General features: G+C 40.3%; 1 protein-coding gene across 5 annotated transcripts in view; it reads right to left on the bottom strand.

Annotated features, from left to right (window-relative positions):
- Window positions 1–18,130: 18,130 nt before the first annotated feature.
- The window catches only part of HS3ST5 (heparan sulfate-glucosamine 3-sulfotransferase 5), a 197,975-nt gene continuing 193,682 nt past the window's right edge, over window positions 18,131–22,423 (bottom strand). For 4 of the 5 annotated variants that reach the window (XM_074580914.1, XM_074580915.1, XM_074580916.1 and 1 more), the window contains one exon: window positions 18,134–19,882. In XM_074580914.1, the coding sequence (XP_074437015.1) occupies window positions 18,952–19,882 (931 nt within the window). In that variant the 3' untranslated portion in view covers window positions 18,134–18,951. Of the gene's footprint in view, window positions 19,883–22,423 lie in introns of all 5 variants that reach the window. The other variant, XM_074580918.1, reaches the window with a different exon arrangement.

Raw genomic sequence — 22,423 nt, 5'->3', positions numbered from 1 at the left:
GACAGCATTACAGTTCTTGCAATGCAAAGCCTGACCTAGTCTGGTCCTTGTTGTCTCCGTCGCAGAATGGAAGATAGAACAGCACATTAATGCTGACTGTAAGTGCTCACACTAGTACGACTAGCTACAGCATTCAGAAATCTGTAACCTTTTATCCTATGGTACATGTGCAGCATGGACAAGATTTCAGCTTCCTTTCCATGGTTCTGCACCTTGATAACCCCACCTGTGAGATCTTTGAGTACCTTCAGTCCCAGAATGCTAGGTGTACCTAGGATCTGGCCCTACCTCCCTGGTATTTCACTGACTTCAATGCAAAAGGTCCCTGTGTACAGTTCTCACTACACAGTTAGTAAAAAATCTCTGGACCATGAGTTCCTGCATGTATGTAGAGCCCAGTAATAGTAAAAATCAATGAACAATAAACCTAGCAATTGGGAATCCAGCATCACTTACAAAGAAACATAAATCAAATGGAAACCAAAGGCAGCAAACAGAACTGAATCGTTCCTTTTCTTGGAAATGTATGGTTCATTAGGCATGCTGTACAAATTAGATTTAAATATGCAAATATGAAAATGTAAATATTTTTTTGCTTGGACTTTCAGTATAAACATATATTCTTTCTGTGGATTAGTACTGTCCTCATGAGAATAAGCACTGGTCATATTGCAAAAGACTTCTAAAAAATATTTGAGCTGTTTTTTCATCTGCTATGACTGCTGCCAATCTTCGGATTTAGCTGTTCAAAGATGAGCAGAAACAGCTGGTTACATAATGGTACAGAGAATAGAGTGGGAACATTTAGCATGTTTTTCCTGATACTTCTGGATGTGGTGGTGTGGCTCAGGTAGGTGATGTCAACGTATTCAGACAGGATTCACTCAATAAAAAAAAAATCACTTATTTTTCAGAATGTATGTGTAACTTTCTTTATAGTGTATGTTAGTTATTTCTTCCCAGACCCCACTTTGCAGAGATTACTTATATTATACCTGAAGCTAAATCACTTCTGGTTTGGATTTTTTGTTACTGTGTTTTTTTTAATGCAAATCTATTTGTTACAAACCCTTTTCTTTTAGAATAAAAACATTTTGACCCATTTTACTGTTGATTTTTGTCAACAATTGACTCTGACATCCTTTTATCAATAAATGTGTACCTTTACTCTTATATTTCCCAGAGTTTGGTCCACAGAAAAATTTTTGGACATTTCCCTTTGTTCCTTTCATTAAGAAAGGATATATAAGGATAGATACAACAAATACAACTGCTAAAATGTTATTGCTGTATCAGAGGAATACGTTACACTCTGCATGTTCTTTTGCTGATAATTCTATTCTGTTCTCCATATTTCCCTTCATTTATGTTTTGTCATATATTACCTTGCTCGTTGCTTTCGTTCAAGTTATCTGTTTTAAATGTCACAATAATGACCAAGTCATCTTTGCTTGGGAGGACCCATAAAGTCTTTGGTATCTGAAAGAATTTTCGCATTCCTAGTTGCAGATACGAAATCTTTATATTCTCATTCTTTACTTTCTCCTACTACTGATGTGGTGGTAGAGTTACCATAGAAAGAAACTCTATTGCATTTGCTATTATACATGGAAAAGGAGCCTGATGGGAAAGAGACCCTTAAGCATGAATGCAGTCTCTCTTAACCCTGATACTCTTCAAATCCGATTCTTCTAAAGCACTGACCACTGTGACTGAGAATGCAAGAACATGTTCCTCAATTCCTAAAGTAGAATCCCCTGCAGAGGGAATCATGACACTTGTGTAGTTTCACACTACCTCAGGGAAGCCAGATGTGTTTGACAGACAAGTGACTGAGAGGTTGCCATTGGTAAAACAAGCTGATGAGAAGGAAAGTTGAGACTACTAAAAAGTTAGCAGGAGTTTAAATCCTCAGCTAAAAAATGAAAGTGTTACCATCTCCATTCTGAGGCATGAGCTGTCCCAGTCATAACCACTAGATAAATCAGTGCTATTGACTAGAGCCAATTGTAATTTGGGACCTGTAAGAACAAAAAGCAGAAGGTATCAGTGAGGGATCATTATCTTTCCTATCCCTCTCCAAAGTAGCTGAAATACTCTTGTGTGTTTCTTTTTGTGGCGACGCTTTCTGACCTGATGTGACATTTTGGCCTTTCAGCCATATGTCTATTTGACCTTATGAACTTCTCAGTTTATAATATTTCACCATCTGGCTCCAATCCATTTACACAAACATGAGATTTCTGTTGCTGCTTTAAAGAACAGTTTCTTGAGGTGAAGGAAAGAAAAGGTATCTATGAATCTATAGATTCACACAGAAACAGATGCACGTACACTTGTGGACACACCCAAATTTAACTGAGGAGAGGTACTTCACTGTAAGTTCATTCAACACACTCTCACTACCTCCAGGGGTAGATCAAGTTGTTGACAGAGGTAATGGTTTGACTTTTAGAGATTCAATACCTAAGTTGTTTTGCAGATAATTACCTAATGCGGCAAGGGTGCAGAACAGGTGCCTTCTCTCATATGGCATCTGCTGCCTTTTCAGCTGAAGCTAAACTACTGAAGCTCGAGGACATTTTGCAGCTTGGTAAGAGTCCAGCAACTCTAAAGATCAAGGGGAAAAAAAATCATAAAATTTACTTGTGAAATTGTTTTTCTGTCACACTAACACAGATTTTTGTTGCTGCTGACTTCTCTGATACATGTCCAATTTATTGGCTTCCTATTGCTGTACATTGTCAAGTTCAGATGTTAACGAATTTACCTGGTATAACCTCTACACAGCACAGAAACGTGATTCCCACTTTGTTGAGAAGAAACTGAGACACAAGCGACCTGACAAAGGTCATACAGGGAGAGTGAGGCAAAGCCAGAAATTCAAGCCAGAGCGCCTGCATTTTCAGGCAGAGCCTTAATAGCAAGATAAGCCTTCCTTTTTATCAGATCATATATGCGTCTTAAAAACCAGTAATTTCTAGCTTGAATACCTAAGGTTAGAAACATAAATCCATATTTGTATGTACTTTCATAAATATGTTGCTTTTCAGCTGCTGACTTGCTGCTTCTTTTGAGAGTTTTGTTGATGTTTGTTCTAAGTTGTAAAATATATTCTTGAAAGTGGGAAAGCCACCTATAAAAATAGTCTTCCTGTATTTTCACTTCCAGTTTAGAAGCTGGCACTAATATTAATCTTGTGGAACAGTTTGTTTTCTACTTTTAAATAGGCAAACCCACACAGATATTCATAGAAGTATCGTTGTTGCCAAAAGCTTATACTACATGAATTCCAGGCAAATTTCTTTCATGTTTCTTACAACTCTTAGCCCTTCACAACCACTGCGAAACTTCTTTATGCACTCTGAAATTTTAATTATGCTATCTGTATCCTTTTGGTCTACTCGAGATTAATGGGAGTCAACTGCCTCTTATTACCTTTCTAAGTGAAACATGATTATGCTTCTCTTCAGGAAGACTGCCTACCCTTAAATCAAGACATTTTCCTCTTTTTAAAGTGTTCCCATCTGATCTCTAAAAAATGGTACCTAATGCTTTACTAAAAAAGAAGCTAGACTAACTGTTCTATAATCTCTGGAATACCCATAGGATTTTGTCTTAATTATGACATTAAACCAGTCCATTTTCAGTCTTCAGGGGTCTATGTTGAACTTTTATTCAGTGACCTTTTTAAAAAACCTACCACTCAGATTTTCATTGGTTAGCAGCTACTAATGCCTTTAGAAACCTTGGCTATGACAGCTTACGCCCTTATTCCTGGGCTTCTTTTATTGAAATAAATTCTTTGAGAATCTGAAGTCTTATTCTCTATGAACAGGAGAAAAGCTGAAAAGCAAAGGACTGAAATGGGCATGAAAACTGGATCAGTCTCTCTCCTCTTGTCCTGCTTTGTCCTGCACTTATTGCTAATTATAGAGAAATTCGTGCTGCTCTTGGCTATTTGGTCCTATTCACAGCAGCTTTTTGGGGGCTGTCAAGCAAACCTCTTTCATGTGCACTGTGGGATAAATTCTGAGCCTTCTTCATCAAAAAGATGTACTTGCTCTTCTCCTAAAGCATGTGCACTTTTTTTTTTTTTTGGCCTAGAAATTCCAACCCAGTGCAAGCAATTTTGATCCAGACATGATTTAATGGCCCTGTCCATTGGGTTGGGGTTTCTGGGTATCCAGCATATCAAGTGGAATTGATGTTCCTAAGCTAGTTGAGACGCCAGATGTTTGGAAATCCTGGCCTTGTCAGCATAACTGCTGTGCACAACAGAGATATCTCGTACGCTGAAGACATTTGCAAAAAACAGAAATATAGTAACCGCCAGACAGCTATGAAAACCACGTTACGTCCTGATAACTCATCCTGCAGATGACACAAAAGGGACTTGTGCACCATCGGATAACAAAATTGGAAGGAGGGACGGTGATACGGAAGGAGACATAATGTAAATGGTCTTGACACTGATGGAGCAATTCTGCATAGAAACTGGTCTTGATCTTCTTTTTTTTGTCATGTTCAATGAACCAATGATATATTTTTGGTCAAAATGGCTATAAAATACAGTCATTGGATAACAGTAGCTGACTTTCTGATTATTTATTCTCTCGCCAATTTTTATGTTATCTGGAAATGGCTGGGAAAATACTTCTATGCTCATCAATGTTGGTAAAGTATTAAATATCAAGGAGTCGTTGAACTTTCTGTGTTTAAAAATGTCATTAGTTATTAAATAACAGTGTATTTAAAATATATTAAAAAGATGCAACACTGAAGTTATGTTCAATTTTATGAGCTTTCCAGCAGAAATGCCCGTGGACAAAACCATCAGCTGTGATGCTACTTTTTTAAGGAGACATCCATCCTTTTCTCTAGGTAGGTTTGATGGCTTGAAGCAGATACTGCAGCTACTGTTCTTAGGATTTATGTTGCTAACTGAAATTCTAACTTTCAAAGCACTGAAGTTTGCATGACAAGGAATAATCTGAAGCTCTGTCCCAGGTAAAACAAGTTTCTCTCTATCCTAGAGCATTACAGTGTATTTCTGCCATGCAGTTTGAGGATAAGATCATGGTTTAAAGTCTTAATGTTTTTTGTTTTTTAGTTCGTTTGTTATGCTGTCTTGCTCCATAGCTTGTCCTGTTGCTTATGCATTTTTGGTCTTGGTTATGACTCTGGCTTTTGAATAGAAAACTAACATCTCTGCTTCTGAGCGATGAGGTGAGTGCTCTCTCTGCCAGCTCTATTGGATAATCCAGCTCTCACTCTCTCATTATTATTACTGTTGTTGTTGTTCTTATTGTTACAGCTGCATTAGTTCTTCAGAGTTAGGACTATCCACCTTTGTAACAGCTTATAGTGACCTAATTATGAACCCAATTTGGCAGGCACTTTAAGAACAGAGATGCAAGAAGCAGGGGCTGTTCCAAAGAGAGACACCCGTGTTCAGCACTGCCACACTTACCTTTTCTATGAAACCCTGATGGTGAGAGCTGCAGGTGGAGACCAAGACCTCAGATTCCACAAGCTAAGGAGATTCAAGCCTAAGTATCCAGCTGGCAGAAAGATGCTTTCTGGTCCCTCTGGTGGACTGTTAGCAAGAAGGTTTGGGAGATTGCTGGAAACAGGGGAGAAAGCCCATCTCTCACAGCTGAACCGGGACGCTCAGCTGAGCAAGTGGATCCCTTGAAAGTTTGGCTTATAGAGGGAAAGTAGAAAAAATATCTGGTGTTAAACTCAACGTGTCCACTTTAGGTAGGTCATTCTTATTTACAATAAGAAGGAATAAGACTTTTGAAGACTCCTGTGTTGTTAACTGGGAAAGCAGAATAGTTGTGTTCATGGACCCCTGCCCTTGCTCACACAAACACAAGGGTGCAGAATTCAGCCAGTCTCATCAAATAGCACAAACCTGACACAGATACTCAGGATTATGTAGAGGTGCATGACCTACATGGCAAAGGTGTACATACCTGGAGGAAAAACTATCAGAAAATGCAAGCTACATTATGTCTCTTCAGTTTAGTGAAGTCATTCTACTTCCCTAGCAGTGCTGCTACAGCTACAGCTTTGTCTTAACATGGCTGTATATGGCTGCTTACAACCAGCAGCTATATCAAGTACACACCACATTCACCAGCTGCTGTCACGGGCTGAGCTTGTTCCTGAGGCTCAGTAGTATCTATGACTTACAAGGCCAGAAGCGGAGAATGTATGGAAGTCTTTGTGTGTTATGGCACTATGCATTCCAAGGAAATTTGGTGTTGAGCAGGCAGAAGGCAGGCAGGGAGCTTGGTGGTGGTTCTTTTATGTGAAGGATGCTGAGTTGTCTTGGAGTCATGAATTGGATCTGTGAAGCCTTTGCTTTGCTGTCATTCCTATCAACCTCTGTTTTAAACAATTTTAAAAGCTGTGTTTCCTGCTTGTTTTTAGAAGGGGAAGCTAATTCCTCATCCTCCCTCCAGTTGGGTTATAGACATCCAGTGAGGTGGAAAGGTGTGTGTTTTAGTTATTCTTTTGATTTACTTACTCATGCATAAGAGGTGAAACGACAGGGATGAGCCATAACCACATGGGTCCAGTCACTGCAGAACCACAGAAGATACTGACTCTTACCCTGAGTTGATTGCTATGAGAAAAGGATGATTTGTCACATGGTTTTCAAAGCACTTGAAGATCCTTCCAGCTCTGTAAAAATATATGGAATTATCAATGGAGTATATAATCATAGAATCATAGAATTGTCAGGGTTGGAAGGGACCTTAAAGATCACCTACTTCCAACCCTCCTGCCATGGGCAGGGACACCTCCCACTAGATCAGGTTGCTCAGAGGTCCACCCAGCCTGGCCTTAAAAACTTTCGGGGATGGGGCTTCCACCACTTCTCTGGGCAACCTGTTCCAGTGCCTCATCACCCTCATGGTGAAGAACTTCTTATTTTAGTTCTTTATTTGTTTTATATGTAATTTTCAAATCTTTCTTTTCCATTCATCAGGGAATATATGTCATGTTTATTTATCAAGTTATTTTCTCTATTATTTCCTTTCTCAAATATACCTGTTAAAGCCTTTCTGATTCATCTTAGATACTTTGACTGGCATTAAATTATTTTGCTTATTTCCATCTCTTATATTGTGCCCTCACATATGGCAACTGTTTTGTTTTGTACTCTTTTCCTATGTTCAATATAATTTTTTTCGTACTTATAACCACAGATTTTCATTCCTATTTCTTGTCAAATTATATCCATGCTTGCTTCTATGTATTCTTTCTTTCCAAAGAAACTAGTGCCTTTTGTCTATCACTTTTATTTTATCCAAGGGTTTTTTTTGTGTGGCTTTTATTCTGAGATACAGAAGCTGTTTGTCCTTCCAAGATGAAAGCTGCAGGGTTATAGTAAGGACTCATTTGGACAATTGAAGTTGGCTAGCTCAGTGTATAAAGTTTCTCATCCGCACCTTTCACAGACTCCCTTGCATCCTGCAGCCTAACACAGTTCCCTGACTTGCAGAAATAACATTTCATGCCCAAAAGCCATGCATGAACTGTCCCTAAGTAAAACTTATGTGGGCCAGAAGTCACAGCTTGGCCATACCTGCTTTAGAGTAGCTCAAAACATATGCAGGCTTCTCCCTTCATTTTAAGTATTGAGATGTGAACTCGAATTAGCTCCTTTTTAAGTGGTTAATTTCTCCTGTATTTTGATTAGGAGAGTAATAACCTTTGCCAGTCACGCTCATAGTATTTTTGGCTTGACATACCTTTTGGCTTGACATACAGAGTTGCCCTTTCTGCCCCACTGGAAATTTGGTGAGTCATCAAGCAAGAAATCCAGTAAAAGGGCAAGATTTCTCTCTTGTGAAAAGTCTGAGCAATTACATATTTACTACTTTCAAAAAGACATAAACCCAGCCCACAAAACTCATGGATTCCCTTCCCTAATGCAAACCCACAACAATATAAAAGAACAAACAAAGTCTTACCAAAGCAAGAGATTTCTTTAAACAGCCTTAGGGAAAGACTGAGAGAAGACCCATGCCAGGTGTCTGTGTCCCAGGTGGAAAGAACTCAGATATGATGGAGATGAACTCTGGAGACTAGAAAAGAGCAGGTGTATATGAAAGACTTAGAGTAAGGCTTGCTCTGCATGTACGTATACAGAAAGGTTACATAGCAAGGGAGAGACCTGCCTTTTATCTCCAAGGAGAAGATGAGATCAGCCCTCCCAGGAAGCCCACCTCTTTACTGAGTGATAGGCCAGGGTGCACACCTGCACCAGCAAAAAAACCCCACTTTGCCCTTGCCCTCCAACCACTGCAGATTTGGGTTCCCACAGCAAAGCCAAGCTTCTCCACCAGCTGGGAAGCGTAGCCCAGCCCCAGGCGCTGCACTGAGTCTGCTCATGAGCTGTATGTGGCTCAGGAGCTTCCCTGCTTTCATCCCTTTGGTACGAGTCAGCACCATCCGCAACCACCCTCATGGGAGACATTGGATTAGTCATTATTCTGGATTTATATTTCCTTTTGGTAGAGATTATGGGGAGCCTAATGATGTGGGATTCAGAGTGGGAAGGTGATGGGATAGGTAAGGCAGAGGAGGAGGAGGACGGGTGAGCACGTGCTCCCAGGGGTGCTATGTCAGTCCCACAGAGAGGTTTCTGTCAATTACCTGACCATACCTGGGCATAGCAGTGTAACACCTATAGAGTTTTCCCAATCGAAATGCAAGCAGAAAATATGCCAGGATACACTGGCTGTATATGCTAGGACCAAACATCAATATAGACAAAACATATTTACTACGTAGCCCTGGTCTGTCTTTGAGGATATATTATTTTGAACAATGGCTCCAGCAGCTGTGATATTCCCCTCTTTTTCACACCTGAAACTTGCCTCTTTTCTCTACAAGGTCATAAAGTTGAGCTTAACAGAGCTGTCTCCCACTGATTTTACTATAGGTGTGGCAGACAGGGCCTCTTATATTAAAAACAGTGGTACTTCATTCCTGTGGGCTCTGGTTCTATCTTAGAGCTGACTTTTATTTTTGTGGGAGAAGATGAGCTCCTTCTAGATTCTCAGAATCCACTTCCCAAAAGCTGCAGCAGAAGAACTGGAATTAATTGAACATAAAGTGCTACTACACCTTCAGTTTGATTGCACAAAAAGGTGTTGAAGTTAAAAGGACATCAGATCTGCTGAATTGTAACTAATAAAGAGCTGTAAAGGAAATGAAATGAGATCACCAGTTGCCATGGTTTAACGCCAGCCAGCAACTAGGACCATGCAGCCCCTCCCTCACTCCCCCTTGCCCCGCCCCCCCTGCCAGAAGGGCAGGGAGAAGAGGGAAAAAAGGAGGGCAAAGGGAAAAAAAAACACCTTGTGGGTTGAGATAAAGACAGTTTAATAGAACAATAATGGAAAAGGAAAATGATGGCAACAATAATAATAATGGTAAAAGAATATGCAAAGCACAAGTCACTCTCACCACTTGGTGAATTGGTTGCCCAGCCCAACCCAAGCAGTAATGGCAGATTTTGCCACCCCTGGCCAATCGCCATTTATATACTGAGCATGACGTGTATGGTACAGAATATCCTATTGGCCGTTCTGTTCTGTCTATGCTCCTTCTCAGCTTCTATGGGAAGCTGAGAAAATGTCCTTGACTAGTACAAACATCACCTAGCAACAACTAAAGCAATATGCATTACTGACATTCCTTTCATACCAAATCTGAAAACACAGCAGCCACTAGAAAGAAAATTAACTCTATCCCAGATGGAACCAGAACACCAGTGTTACTCAAATGAACTCTAATGCTGTTTTCATCATGCATTACTCAGTTTGAAGATTGTAACTTGGGGACTAATAGAGCAGTTCTACCTCTCAACCGTTCTACCGAACTAGTCAGAGTACTTGTTTCCCCATACCACGTGAACTCCTACAATGTCAGCCCTGTAATTCACTATTCAGAGATGGAGTATTGCAGTGTACCTGGCCTCATCTCTCTTCTGGAAACAATGACAGTGCTGGTTTCACTGTGCAAGCTGCTATGGCGTTCATAAGCTTAGATGGTTTTAAGTTGGCTGCTAACTTGCAGACCTAGAACTTGGCTGTATACATGAGATTTTCTAGTTCAAGGGTGTCAATCCAAGACATTGGGGCAACTGGGGATCATTTTTGTAATGACCAAACTTTGTAACCACCTTGCATAATTTGTAACACAGAAGTAGGTGCTAGGTTACCCTTACCATGAGTGAAGACAGCGCCTTCTAATGATTCAGCAACCGATATTATCCGTGTCAGAAATACCAGTATAGCCTCTTACCTCCACAAGACGTCATGGCATCCATCTGTTCAGCTTCCTGAGGAGGTTGTAGGAGACCAGCTGGTCCTGAGCAAGCCCAGCAAATATTCATAGCATGCAACCTTGCTTTGCCAGCAGTTCTGTTTTATACTTGCCCCCCAAAAATGGCTACCTTACATTACAGAGTTTCCTCAGCTTGGGAGAATTTGAATGCTTGCAGCATATATTGAAAGAATATCCTAACCATGGTGTAAGTAAAAACTGCCTTTGGATGTATCTCAGTGCACTTTTTGGGTTGAACAAGAAAGTTGGCAAGAAGAGTCTTGTAGGCTAACACTTAGGAAAAACCAGGAAAAGAAGGTGCCTACAATTGTAGCCTGCTCCTGTGATTGTTTCTACTCTTTTATGCAATACAAAAATGCATTGCTACTACTTTTATTTATCAAGTAACTTAGCATTTTGTGTCATTGCTATTCTAATCCACTAAAATTGAGTAAAAATGGAAATCTGGAGTGTTTAGATAGCTCCAAGGCTTGATAAGATGTCTGAGTAACTATATTCTGGATTTATTTTAATATCTAAGTGTCAAAAATGGAAGTGAACATGACAGCTGTGAACTACTCAATGTCAATTTGCAACATTTTAAAATAAAGCCTGGGTGGCTTTGCAAAAGGAAATTTTACTGGATCTTAAGCGTAAAAGAACTTGTATGAGTAGCTGTACTTGTTCTGCTTTTGTTATCAGTGAATAGAGTGTCGGGGCACTGTACCAGGACAGACAACGCCACGTGCCTGCGGGTGGCAATTTTAGACTCCAGGATGGAATGTAGTCAGACTTTTTCCCTAATCAGCACTGAGTACAAGTTTTCCTTCCAGTTAATCCTGGGGGCCTTCAGAACAAATTAATTTAAATGAGCCTGAAGGTGTAACAGTAACTGCCCATTGTATAGGATATGCATTGCTAATTAGTACTGATGGCAATGATAATTACATGTGGCTACCTCTTAGAAGACTGGTCTTACCATTCACTTTAAAAAATAAAGAAGAAAAAAGAAAAGAAAAGACTATTATTTCCTTTATCTCTATGGTGCAGGCTGGCCCTTTCAATGCATAGCAAATGTGGTGCTTTTCCTTTTTTAAGACAAATGATGGTTTCGCTTCACCAGCCCTATAGGTCCAGGCTGCTTCTTTGCAAGGCACTGTGATACACCATGGCCATCCAAAGTAAAAAAGCTTTTTTTCTGTTCCTAAAACTGTATTACTGGTGGAGCTACACCGAGGAACTTGTAACAGCTGGAGCAATTTTCTGAAGATGAAGCTAGTAATAGTGCTGCTGCTAGTCCCACCTCTTATGAAATGCCTATCACTTTTTTTCATATAGTAGGGAATTGTAAATTAATTCTTCTGTCTCCATGGGTTTGGAATAGAAACGATGCCTTCACAGTTCAACGAAGTGGAAAGTCTTTCATCAGTAGAAAATCAGCCAAGGAATTGGATGGCAAAGGCCTCATACATTACAAAACAGTTGTTTGCAATTAAGGCCAGGAGTAAGATGTGCATGAGTCTGTCATGTTTCTTTTTGTTTATTTAATCAGCCTGAGGCATAACCTTAGATGGTTTGAAGTGGCATTGTTTCCTTGTCACGTCCTATGATTTGCTGTGTGTTATGTGTACAGTATATGTACTGTATCAAAAGACTGCAATCTGTTAAAAATAGAGACATTTCATATTTTGCCTGAATCCTGATCAGGACATTTTCACAGAAGCATTAACCTTCTAAAGTAGTGCCCACTGCTGGGGGGAGATTCTTTTGAAAGTCGTTGGAGGGAATCAGCTAAATCATCAGCAGAATGAAAATTGGGTGTGCCACAATCTTTCCCTGCAGTCACAGGGGCAAAGACTGTGACAGACTCTGCTGATGTTTCTTTTTCTGTATCCCAAGACAAACACTTAAGGGAGAGCTGTGGATCACTTTGCACCATGATGGAGAACTTTGTAACTGATATAAAGTTGCATGGAGTCAAAACTGAACTGAAAGTAAGCTAGATATGAACTCAAAAGAGTCAGGTAGCTTGGTCAACATCAGCTCCTAAAGTCATACTACTGCCAGTTTTAATAGGGGTCTCAAAACAGCAGGTAATCTTATTTACCATATGCTAAGCACGGTGCAGCAGATGGACAATGGTGTTCTAGTCTTTTCTGTGCTTTCCTTGCACTTGTCAATTCAAGCCCTGGGAACAAGGCTGGTATCCAGACTGATAACACATGGGTGTTCTCTAAGGGCTTGAATCTTTCATCAGTGCACGATTGCAGAAAGAATTGAAACCCCTTTCTCTATAAATGTAAACGCAGTTAGTGATAGCTGGTAGTTCAGAAGATGGGTTTATTATATCTGTCTCAAAGTTGTCAGAAGGTAAATCAGGCTTTAAAGAACAGATTAGCCGGAACTAATCAGCTGGTAGAAATGTGCTATGGAATATCACATGTAGAGATCTCCTCAAAGAAACCCGTAAACAAAGGAAAAATCAACTCATACTTAGTAACAATTATTAGCTTGAGCATGTCCCTATTTCAGTAACATGTACGAGCCTTCAGTAACAAAATTAAGTCCTTATATGTCAATCTGAGAGTCACTACGTCCATGTCGCCCTTTTCAAATAATCTTTTTTTTTTCTCCTCTGTGAGGTAAATCTTACATGATAGGCTATAAAGACGGACATTGAAGTAGAAGTCTAAGAGGACTGTGATCCAGTAGCCAGTCGTTCTCCTTGCAGCTGACAGGTACAATAACAAAAAGTGTTTGGGATTACTGTTAAAAATCTCTTTAAAGTATTTATCTGAAGTCCTTTTCTCTGCAAACAAGCTCTTTGAAAAGTAAAATTTACCATAATTTAGTCTGTTTCTGCAGTATCTTACAAATCTGAGGACCAAGTCTGCTCAGGGATCTCCAATAAGTTTAAGGTAGTGTGGCACATTTTTTTTTTTTTCAGAAACTAATAAAACAAGCCATAGTGTTTTCGAAGTGAGTTGGGAAGGAAAAACAAAACTTCTATTACCATACCAGCATATTAATTATCAGATTTTAAAGACACTACCCAAATTTCTCTGATTCATTTTATACGTCTATTCTTACAAATTGGTAACACAGGAGTGCAGTTCTGGAACAGCTGGTCAGTGCGTTCAAGGGGTTTCTGGATAAGTACACAGAAGAAGAAGGCACTCAGGGCTGCTACATCTGAAGATGGCACTGTCCCACTCGAGTCCTCCAATGACTGCAAACCATCGGAACCTGGAAATTTCTTCATGCTTTCTCTGTCTTTATGTCCTTCCTCAGCCATTAGCTGTTGGCCACTTCCAGGGGCAGATCCTGGTTTGGAAAGACCTTTGCTTTGACCCAGTACAGTTTTAGTGACCTTACTCACCTTTTTAGGTCAGGTTAGTCTTCTGCTTGCATTGTGAAATGAAGCTGCTCCATGTGGAAGGAGCATGATAGTCAGTGCAAAAGAGAGGGAAAGAGCACATTATGCGGGCAGGGAGATTGGGACCTTGGCAGGCATCAGCTGGGTTGACTTGAGTTCAGCTGGGCTGACTGACATAGGATTGTAGAGTCCTTCTACAAAGCTGATTTCTTTTTTTACACAGAAAAGAAATAGCATTTTATCCTCCCATGTTAAATGGAAGCAGAGATGCATTCAGCTCCTGACCTCTTCTTCATCAAGAAGGGTCATTTGTGAACTTCCCGGTTACTGCAGGCCTCTCAGTCATTGTACCAAAACCAGCAGCGGTGATTTGTTATATTGTCATTAAGAAATTGTGCTTCTGCGTGATCCTTGCTCCAACATGAGCAGCCTTAGGAGAAGCTGGGACTTGAACTTTTTCAAGTGGGTATTAAAAATCCCTTCCAGTGATGGCTATATCTTTGGCCTTCTCCAAAGATGCAGATAATTCATTTCAGTGATATGCTATCGCTGGAACAGACTGTAGCACTGATGAAACTTCGGTAAGGTATATCGGTTAAACTGCAAGCAAACGCTTTTTGCTAGAGCACTCAACCCTACCTCACGGGAGATAAATCAGTTGCATGTGTGAAATCATGTCTGCAAAATAACTGGATGCAATAACTTTAGCATGAGATTTAGGTACCGCAGCTTAACAATAAATTTATTCCATCAAGCTGAAAATGCCTGGAAACAGAACTGTGGCATTCAGAAAAGCCTAAAACTCATGAAATTTCTGAGCTTACCCCTTTGGACAGGTGCATGAGCATTTAAGGAGTAAAGTCTCACCTGTTAGAAAAGCGTCATTTGAAAGATTCACACAAACCAGCTCCCAGTAATTTTACAGGAGATTTATTCTCTCACTATTGATAACATTTGATTGTTTAGAGTGAAATAAATCTAGATTGCTAAATCATGATTTCAACAAGTCTCATTAGTATCGAGGAGCTTATATTGGAGGACAGGGAAAGGAAGTTTCTCCAAAACTTTATCATCATGAGTTTGTGGATTGGTTGAACTTTTGGTTCTGTTTTCTTCAAATTATGATCTACGCTTTAGTCTTACATATAACTGAAGTCAAAACAGAGGAGCAGTATAAGTTAAATCTTTACCACGTGTATTCAGACATGGATCTTTTGTATTCACTCAGCAGCCCACATGTTCTGGATATATCCCTAAGGCATGTATCCAGTATAAGTAGCTGCTCATATAATTTGGAACTGCAGAGAATGTAATGAATATGCATCTTTGAAACAATTTTTGATTACTCTGTTGTCCCAAGTTTATGGGTATACCTCAGTGTCTTGCTGTAAAGAATGCCATGCAAGAGACGTTGCTCACTGTGAGCTTCTTGAAAGAAGGCTTCACGAAATTCTCCTTTCTGGAAATTTACGTGCTATGGACCTTCTATTATGATATCCTTTGTCACTCAACATCACTGCTGAGGTCATCCAGGATGTGAAAAAGAAAGATTTCTCTAAGTTACTTCCTTATCTTCTCCAGTTAGAGGGTTCCAATAAGTTACACAGGCTCCCAATATGTGTTAGGTCAGCTAGGCAGGGAATAAACGTGCACAGTAGTGCTTCTACAGCTCGGGTTTGAGCAGTGATTGGACTGGCTTGTGACACTGGGCTTGGACCTTCACTGACATCTGCGTAACACTGAACTGATGAGTAATACTTAAGAAGGACCTTAATGATAGAGAGACATCTTCACAGAATGACTGAGGTTGGAAGGGGGGTCCAACCCCCTGATCAAGCAGGGATGCCTAGAGCCAGTTGCCCAGGACCATGTCCAGATGGCTTTTGAATATCTCCAATGATGGAAACTCCATGACCTCTCTGGGCAAACCGTGCTGGAGCTTAGTCAGCCTCACAGTAAAAAAGTTTTTCCTGATGTTCCGACAGTGCCTCCTGTGTTTCCATTTGTGGCCATTGCCTCTTAAATATCTTGGACTAGCATACTGAAATATGTGGCTAAAAAAGTTGTCTCTCTTGTATTCTTAGACATTATGGCAAAAAAAAATAATCCATTTAAATAGGGCAAATACATTTTCACCATGCTTATTCTCCTTTCATTAATAAATACAGTGCGTTAATGGTAAATGAACCAGTGATCTCCAAATGTCAGTCCTTTATCTATCTGTATACTGATATCTGAAAATACAATTTCAAATTCAACTCTGATATTCTTTTATGCTGCAAATTGTTGTTCTATGTAGTTTAAATAGCAGCTGGGACAATCTGATAAAAATGAACAGAAATATTAGCAGTTTTAATCTAAACATTTATCAGAGCTGTGATGCCTGCAATTTTACGGTACAGAAAATATGAAAGACGCAATGTCTTTAGAGAACTTGAATGCCATAAGTTAACAGCTGCAACTTCATATAGCTGTGCATCATTCTGCAATCATAAACTCAAGCTATGAGCTCTCTTCCCAGTCTGAACACTCGTGATCAATTTGAATAGAAATGATTCACTTAGGATTTGGGAAAGCAAAGCAGAGAGGCTGAAATGAATTATTCACAAATTGCTCCTGAAGAGGTAAATACCATAAGGTCAGAACTCCTCAAACCGGTTATGAATACTGCAGCAAAATCCCCATTAACCCCATTAGGAGTGTGCTTTGGGTGCTGTGTTGGATCCATGTATTAAGAACCAGTTTTGAAATTTTCTCTTCACTGTGTAGCATCAAAAAGACTCAAGGATGTTGCACTGAAGGCTCAGTGAAAGTGAATCAGTCTCCTGCTCTTTTAGGCTTCTTCATACCTTGCAATGCCTCTGAACTCTCTTTCCTCCCCTGCTATTCCTGACGATTCCTCTGTGCGTTTTTGAAACAGATTTGTCTAAGATCTATCGCCTAAATTTATCCATGTATCTCCAAAATTGCAAATGATCAGCTGGAGTTAAGCCAGCTGACTTTAACAGGAATATGCATAGGGGTGCCTGCTAGATCACAGTCTCTGTGATTTTTCTGATCAATGCAGAGAGATTTTAACTTCGAATGCATATTTCATGCTTGGAGGTAACTTTGGCCTAATTTGTCCCTTTCGTTGAAAATACACCTCAGCCTTCAGTCATAGTTTGTAGGCGGGACTATGTGAAGCCAGTGGGTATCACCCAAAGGCAGCTGGAATCTGCTCACCTGAAGACCGTGCAAATGTTAAATTGGATAAAATCTCCTCTTTGAACACTATTAGGTTAGTTAAATGTCTCGGCCTTTATGACTGGGTGTGGGCAGGATAAATGGTTCTCACACAGGAAAACAGTGAGTAGTATTGTAGCTACTGCGGAAAATTTCACATATGCTCTACCGTGTTGTGTTGGCAAGGCTCCGAAGCAGCACGAAGAAAGGGCACATTGCTCACAGTGCTAGCACATATGATTAAAGATACAGCAAGACAAGTAGCAATCTCTCACAAGAGATTTAAAAATCACTTATTTAGAAAACTGATGCTTCCAAATCACTGAGCAAGATAAACAGCCCACAGGGAAAACTTGATCTTATTATAATCTGAACTACCAGCTACTCTGCTACCATAGCTTAGAATATTCAGATGTTCTGGTACCTTCCAAAATCTGTGTCCCCATCAATCTTTAGATGTTGGTTTTAAAGTGGTTGGGTCTTTTCTTTCTTTCTTTCTTTCTTTCTTTCTTTCTTTCTTTCTTTCTTTCTTTCTTTCTTTCTTATTCTAAAAGACATTTTTCAATTGCTTTTATTCTTCTTCTTATGAATCTTTAAGAGCCATACAATATATAAAGCATGAAAATACTCATTTCCTGAACGAATTTCTTGTCACTTACTGAATGGAAAAATGAGCTATATGTTTATACCAGGAATAACAACACTGTGGTTGGTTGGTTGGAGCAGGTGCATATGTTACCAGATAAAAGCAGAGGTATCACAACTGTTTTCCTTGACTTCTGAAACACCACCAGCTTTTGGTGATGAAATCTCTATAACTATTCTTCTAATCTTGTTTGTCTCTCTGTCGTTTTGGTTTTAATAGCGGCTCTGCTTTTCTGATATACCTGGTTACAGGAATCTTTTACAGTCATTCTTTAGCCTCACGGGCTACTGCAACTGAATTAATTCTAGCAAAGTGCTTCAATAGAACAGCAATAATGTTCTTTGAGGTGTGTATTGCACCAGATTCCCAGATGGATGAGTTTTTTAATAAACTCAGCTTCACCACACGTATCAGTTCTCTCAACTGTCTAGAAACCAAGTTTACACGTGCAGCTCTCTCTCGCACGTTTGCACATGATTTGCCTGGGCTAAGGGGCCACACCGATGTACATCAAGCAAAGGTGAAAAGTTGTTGCACATATAGGTAATTTTAATCCATTCCGTTTTTAAATACCACAATAAATTTAATTTTCACAATAAATTAAATAGCCATATTCAGTTTACAAAATAGAATTACTTAGTGTGAAACCAGTATTTACAAACATTATACACTATGTACACGATGTTTAGCTTTGTTGACACACAAGCATAGAAGGAAAAATTATTTGACCTTTTTTTGACACATGATTGACATGCTACAAGTGACACTATGGTCCATACAATAAAACAATAGTGCAAACTCACCACAGGAACTCTGTAACGATGTAGTTTGTATGAGATAAGATATTCATTTCAAATAATAAGAAAATAGTACTATCCACTCTCATTGTAAAAATTCAGCGCTGTGTTTAAAGTGTCAGTATTCCTTTAGCAATATACATACCAAATATAGCCTGAAGGTTATGCTTTCTCACAGCTTCACAGACTTTTGACATGAATTTTTATGGCATAAACTGACGTTTTGCTTAGATCGATAAGTATGTCACATAAACACTTCACTAAGCGAGAGGAACACTGACCCTTTTAACGGTGTCTGACTTTATGTCCCTAAATACCTCCTTTCCCTTTATTATTATATCTTAAAAGATGCAACTATGCTGACAGTAAATTTATGTTAGTTACTACTCTGTAGAAAAAGTTGATCCCACCGTATATTTGGTCACACACTGCATATGTACACGTATGCATGAAAAAAGTTACTTTGATAGCCGTGTCTATGAAAAGTGCATATTTTAGCAGAGACATTTATTGCATGTCTCAGGTGCAACAGAAAGTGTTGTACGAAGTTTAATTTAGGGCCAGTTAAATGTCCTCCCAGTGATCTGGTAAAATTTTTGATTAAAAGGATGAAAGAACTTGCGCAATTTGGTAATGACAGAGGTATCCACCTCTGGATGGATGCGTCCCTTGCTACCCGCCAGGCACTTGTTAAAGACAATGTTAAATCGCAAGCAGTAAAACCCTCTGGTGGCATTGAAGTATAAATTGTACTGACTTATCCTCGGAGGAAGATTTAGGAACTTCTCGACCAGCTGCAGTTCTGGCAGTGGTTCTGTGATGAGCCGGTCTCCGTCCACGATATGAAACTGCTCGACTGGGAAGTATTTTAACCATCTCTCCAGATGTTTTGTGTAGATGCTGGTTCTCACCGCCTTATACTTAGTGTTCACTTCGCAGGTATTAGGATCAATAGCCAGCTTCTCAAATTTGTAATAAGTTTTGTTCTTTCTTTCCTTACCTTCCAGCACCTGAGTGTAATCAGAAATAGCTCTTGTGGTAGGTTCCCTGACAATGATCAATAATTTGATAGATGAGTTCATTTTGTAAATCCTTTCAGGTACTTCCTCGGTGATAAAATACGCAGGGCTTTTCTCAATTGTTATTTGATGAGGGTAAGAAAAAGGCATTTTTTTCCGGTACCACTCAATCCCCTTGGCATAGTTCTCATCATTGTCAAAGAAGTGAATCTCTTGAGAAGCTTTGACCACTGCGGGGTGAAGGTTCAGCATCTCCAGCAGTGCTCGGGTGCCTCCTTTCCGCACCCCAATGATAATGGCCTTGGGAAGCTGCTGAACCAGGTTGTGCAGCCGTATTTGCTCCTTGGTGGCATTGCCCTTTCGGAACTCGTGGAGCAACCCTCGCTTGAACTGCAGAGCTCGCAGCTGGATTTCGTCCTGGCCGCGGGGTCCAAATCGACCATCGATGGGGCAGAGGGGCTGCAGTCTGCAAGCAAAATAAGAGGTATTGGTAAAAAAAAAAGGTATCTCTTAAGGCAGGTTTTTTGTATAAGGCAGTCCTGCTCATGGAAACCTTTCACAATGTGGTGTGATGCACGCATCTTTCAACTTGTATTTCATTCTGCCAGTGATTAAATTGTTTGCAAATAGTTTGATTATTTATTCTAGTATTTTGCTATGATTTTGGTGAGTAACTCCCGACTCCACTCTTCTGCTCTTTTCAAGCATAGGCACTACGATTACTGTTCTTGGGGCTTCTTGAACCTTGCCTCACCTCCCACTTTGCTGATTACTTTGTGATTGCTTTGGCAGTTTCTAAAACATTCTAAGATGAATTTTATTTGGTCATTTTGATCTGAAAATACAGTTCATTTAAGTCATCTCTTTCCAACACTTTTCCTGTTCTAGCCTGAATTATTTCCTGTGCTTCTCATTGTGTTGACTTTATTAGCTGCTGATCCAGAATTGGCCTTTTTAGTGAAGAGGGGCAAAAGGGGTGAAAAACAGCTTTCTAGGCATCACCTTTCAATTTTTTCCCTCCTCTTTAGAAGTTGCCTGGTGTTTTCCCTGGAACAGAATCAGAAAGACCAAGGTTCTGAATCAGGCGTGATTATTATAGAAAGAACGGCAAGAAAAGTTTTTAAAAATGCATTTATCGCATTGTTACATCAATGATTTTCTTATCATCACTTATGTGTCCTCCCACTGAACCTCATTTTGCGCCTTACTGTTTCTTCTTTCCTCCCTGCATTTTTGTACTATTATTTTCTATTCACCAGCAATTATTTCACCTATTTTCCACTTTTCTAATGCTTCCTTCTGGTATTTGATGTCACTGAATGCAAGAAATGATTCAGTAAGAAAAATGTTAAAATTTCACTACTACAGAACCTTGAGTAAGCTCTCACCTCCACTTCTAAATCAGCGCTTTGGTCATTATGCAGGCCAATATTGCACTGAAAATGAAATTGGTGTGGAGAGAGAGCTTCCAAAGTCCTACAGAAAAAAATATTATTAAAAATTTTGCGGAGGCATGCTCTCCAAAATTAAGGATATATAAGGAACAAAGGTTGCCTAGGCAATTTTAATATGAGCTTGCTGTGCATATATATTATGATACGTTTTTTTAAATTACATGGCCACATGCTATTATTTTTCACAGGACCCCTGCCTCAGCCACTATACCAGATGGGCAATGCTCATTAATAGCTGCTTAGGTATTCAGTATTTATGCTGGTTTCTCAGCATGTGGCCCCTCACTCATTTACTGTATATTATTCAAAACCTGCTTTCAGGACAGAATTAATTAATTCTTTATGGCTTTTCCATCCATCACTGCTTGTTGGGGTCTCTAATTTGACACCGATGCTAGGACAATGGATGGTTGGGACAAAGTAAGTTTGATCCCCCTGGCTGACCCGCTAGCTGTTTCCTTGATTATCCAGATGCTGAGAGATATAGCCTGTCCAGGCAGAGCTGAAGAAACAACCCAGATGACATTGCTGGGTTCACACGAGCTCTAGCGAAATCCTGCAGGCTAATTAGAAAGTGTGATGAAAAGTGAGTTCCTGTTGTTATTTCTTCTCTCAAGTTTCCAGCCTCTTCTTTTCTATTGCTGTCTGCCATATCATAGAATCATAGAATCATAGAATCATAGGGTTGGAAGGGACCTCTGGAGATCATCTAGTCCAACCCCCCTGCCAGAGCAGGGTCACCTAGAGCAGGTTACACAGGAACACGTCCAGGCGGGTTTTGAATGTCTCCAGAGTTGGAGACTCCACCACCTCTCTGGGCAGCCTGTTCCAGTGCTCTGTCACCCTCAGGGTAAAGAAGTTCCTCCTCATGTTTAGGTGGAACTTCCTATGTTCAAGTTTGTGCCCATTGCCTCTTGTCCTGTTGCTGGGCACCACTGAAAAGAGCCTGGCCCCATCCTCCTGACACCCACCCTTTAAGTATTTATAAGCGTTGATAAGGTCACCCCTCAGCCGTCTTTTTTCCAGACTGAAGAGACCCAAATCCCTCAGCCTTTCCTCATAAGAGAGGTGTTCCAGTCCCCCAATCATCTTTGTAGCCCTCTGCTGCACCCTTTCCAGCAGTTCCCTGTCCCTCTTGAACCAGGGAGCCCAGAACTGGACACAGTACTCCAGGTGCGGCCTCACCAAGGCAGAGGAGAGGGGGAGGATGACCTCCCTCGACCTGCTGGCCACGCTCTTCTTGATGCATCCCAGGATGCCATTGGCCTTCTTGGCCACAAGGGCACATTGCTGACTCATGGTCATCCTGTTGTCCACCAGGACTCCCAGGTCTCTTTCCACAGAGCTGCTCTCCAGCAGGTCAGCACCCAACCTGTACTGGTGCATGGGGTTGTTCCTTCCCAGGTGCAGCACCCTACACTTGCCCTTGTTGAACTTCATAAGGTTTCTCTCTGCCCAGATCTCCAACCTGTCCAGGTCTCTCTGTATGGCGGCACAGCCTTCTGGTGTGTCAGCCACCCCACCCAGCTTGGTGTCATCAGCAAACTTGCTGA

This window comes from Larus michahellis, chromosome 3 (genome assembly GCF_964199755.1).
Source record: "Larus michahellis chromosome 3, bLarMic1.1, whole genome shotgun sequence".
Classification (NCBI taxonomy): Eukaryota; Metazoa; Chordata; class Aves; order Charadriiformes; family Laridae; genus Larus; species Larus michahellis.
This window is presented reverse-complemented; position numbering and strand designations above follow the sequence as displayed.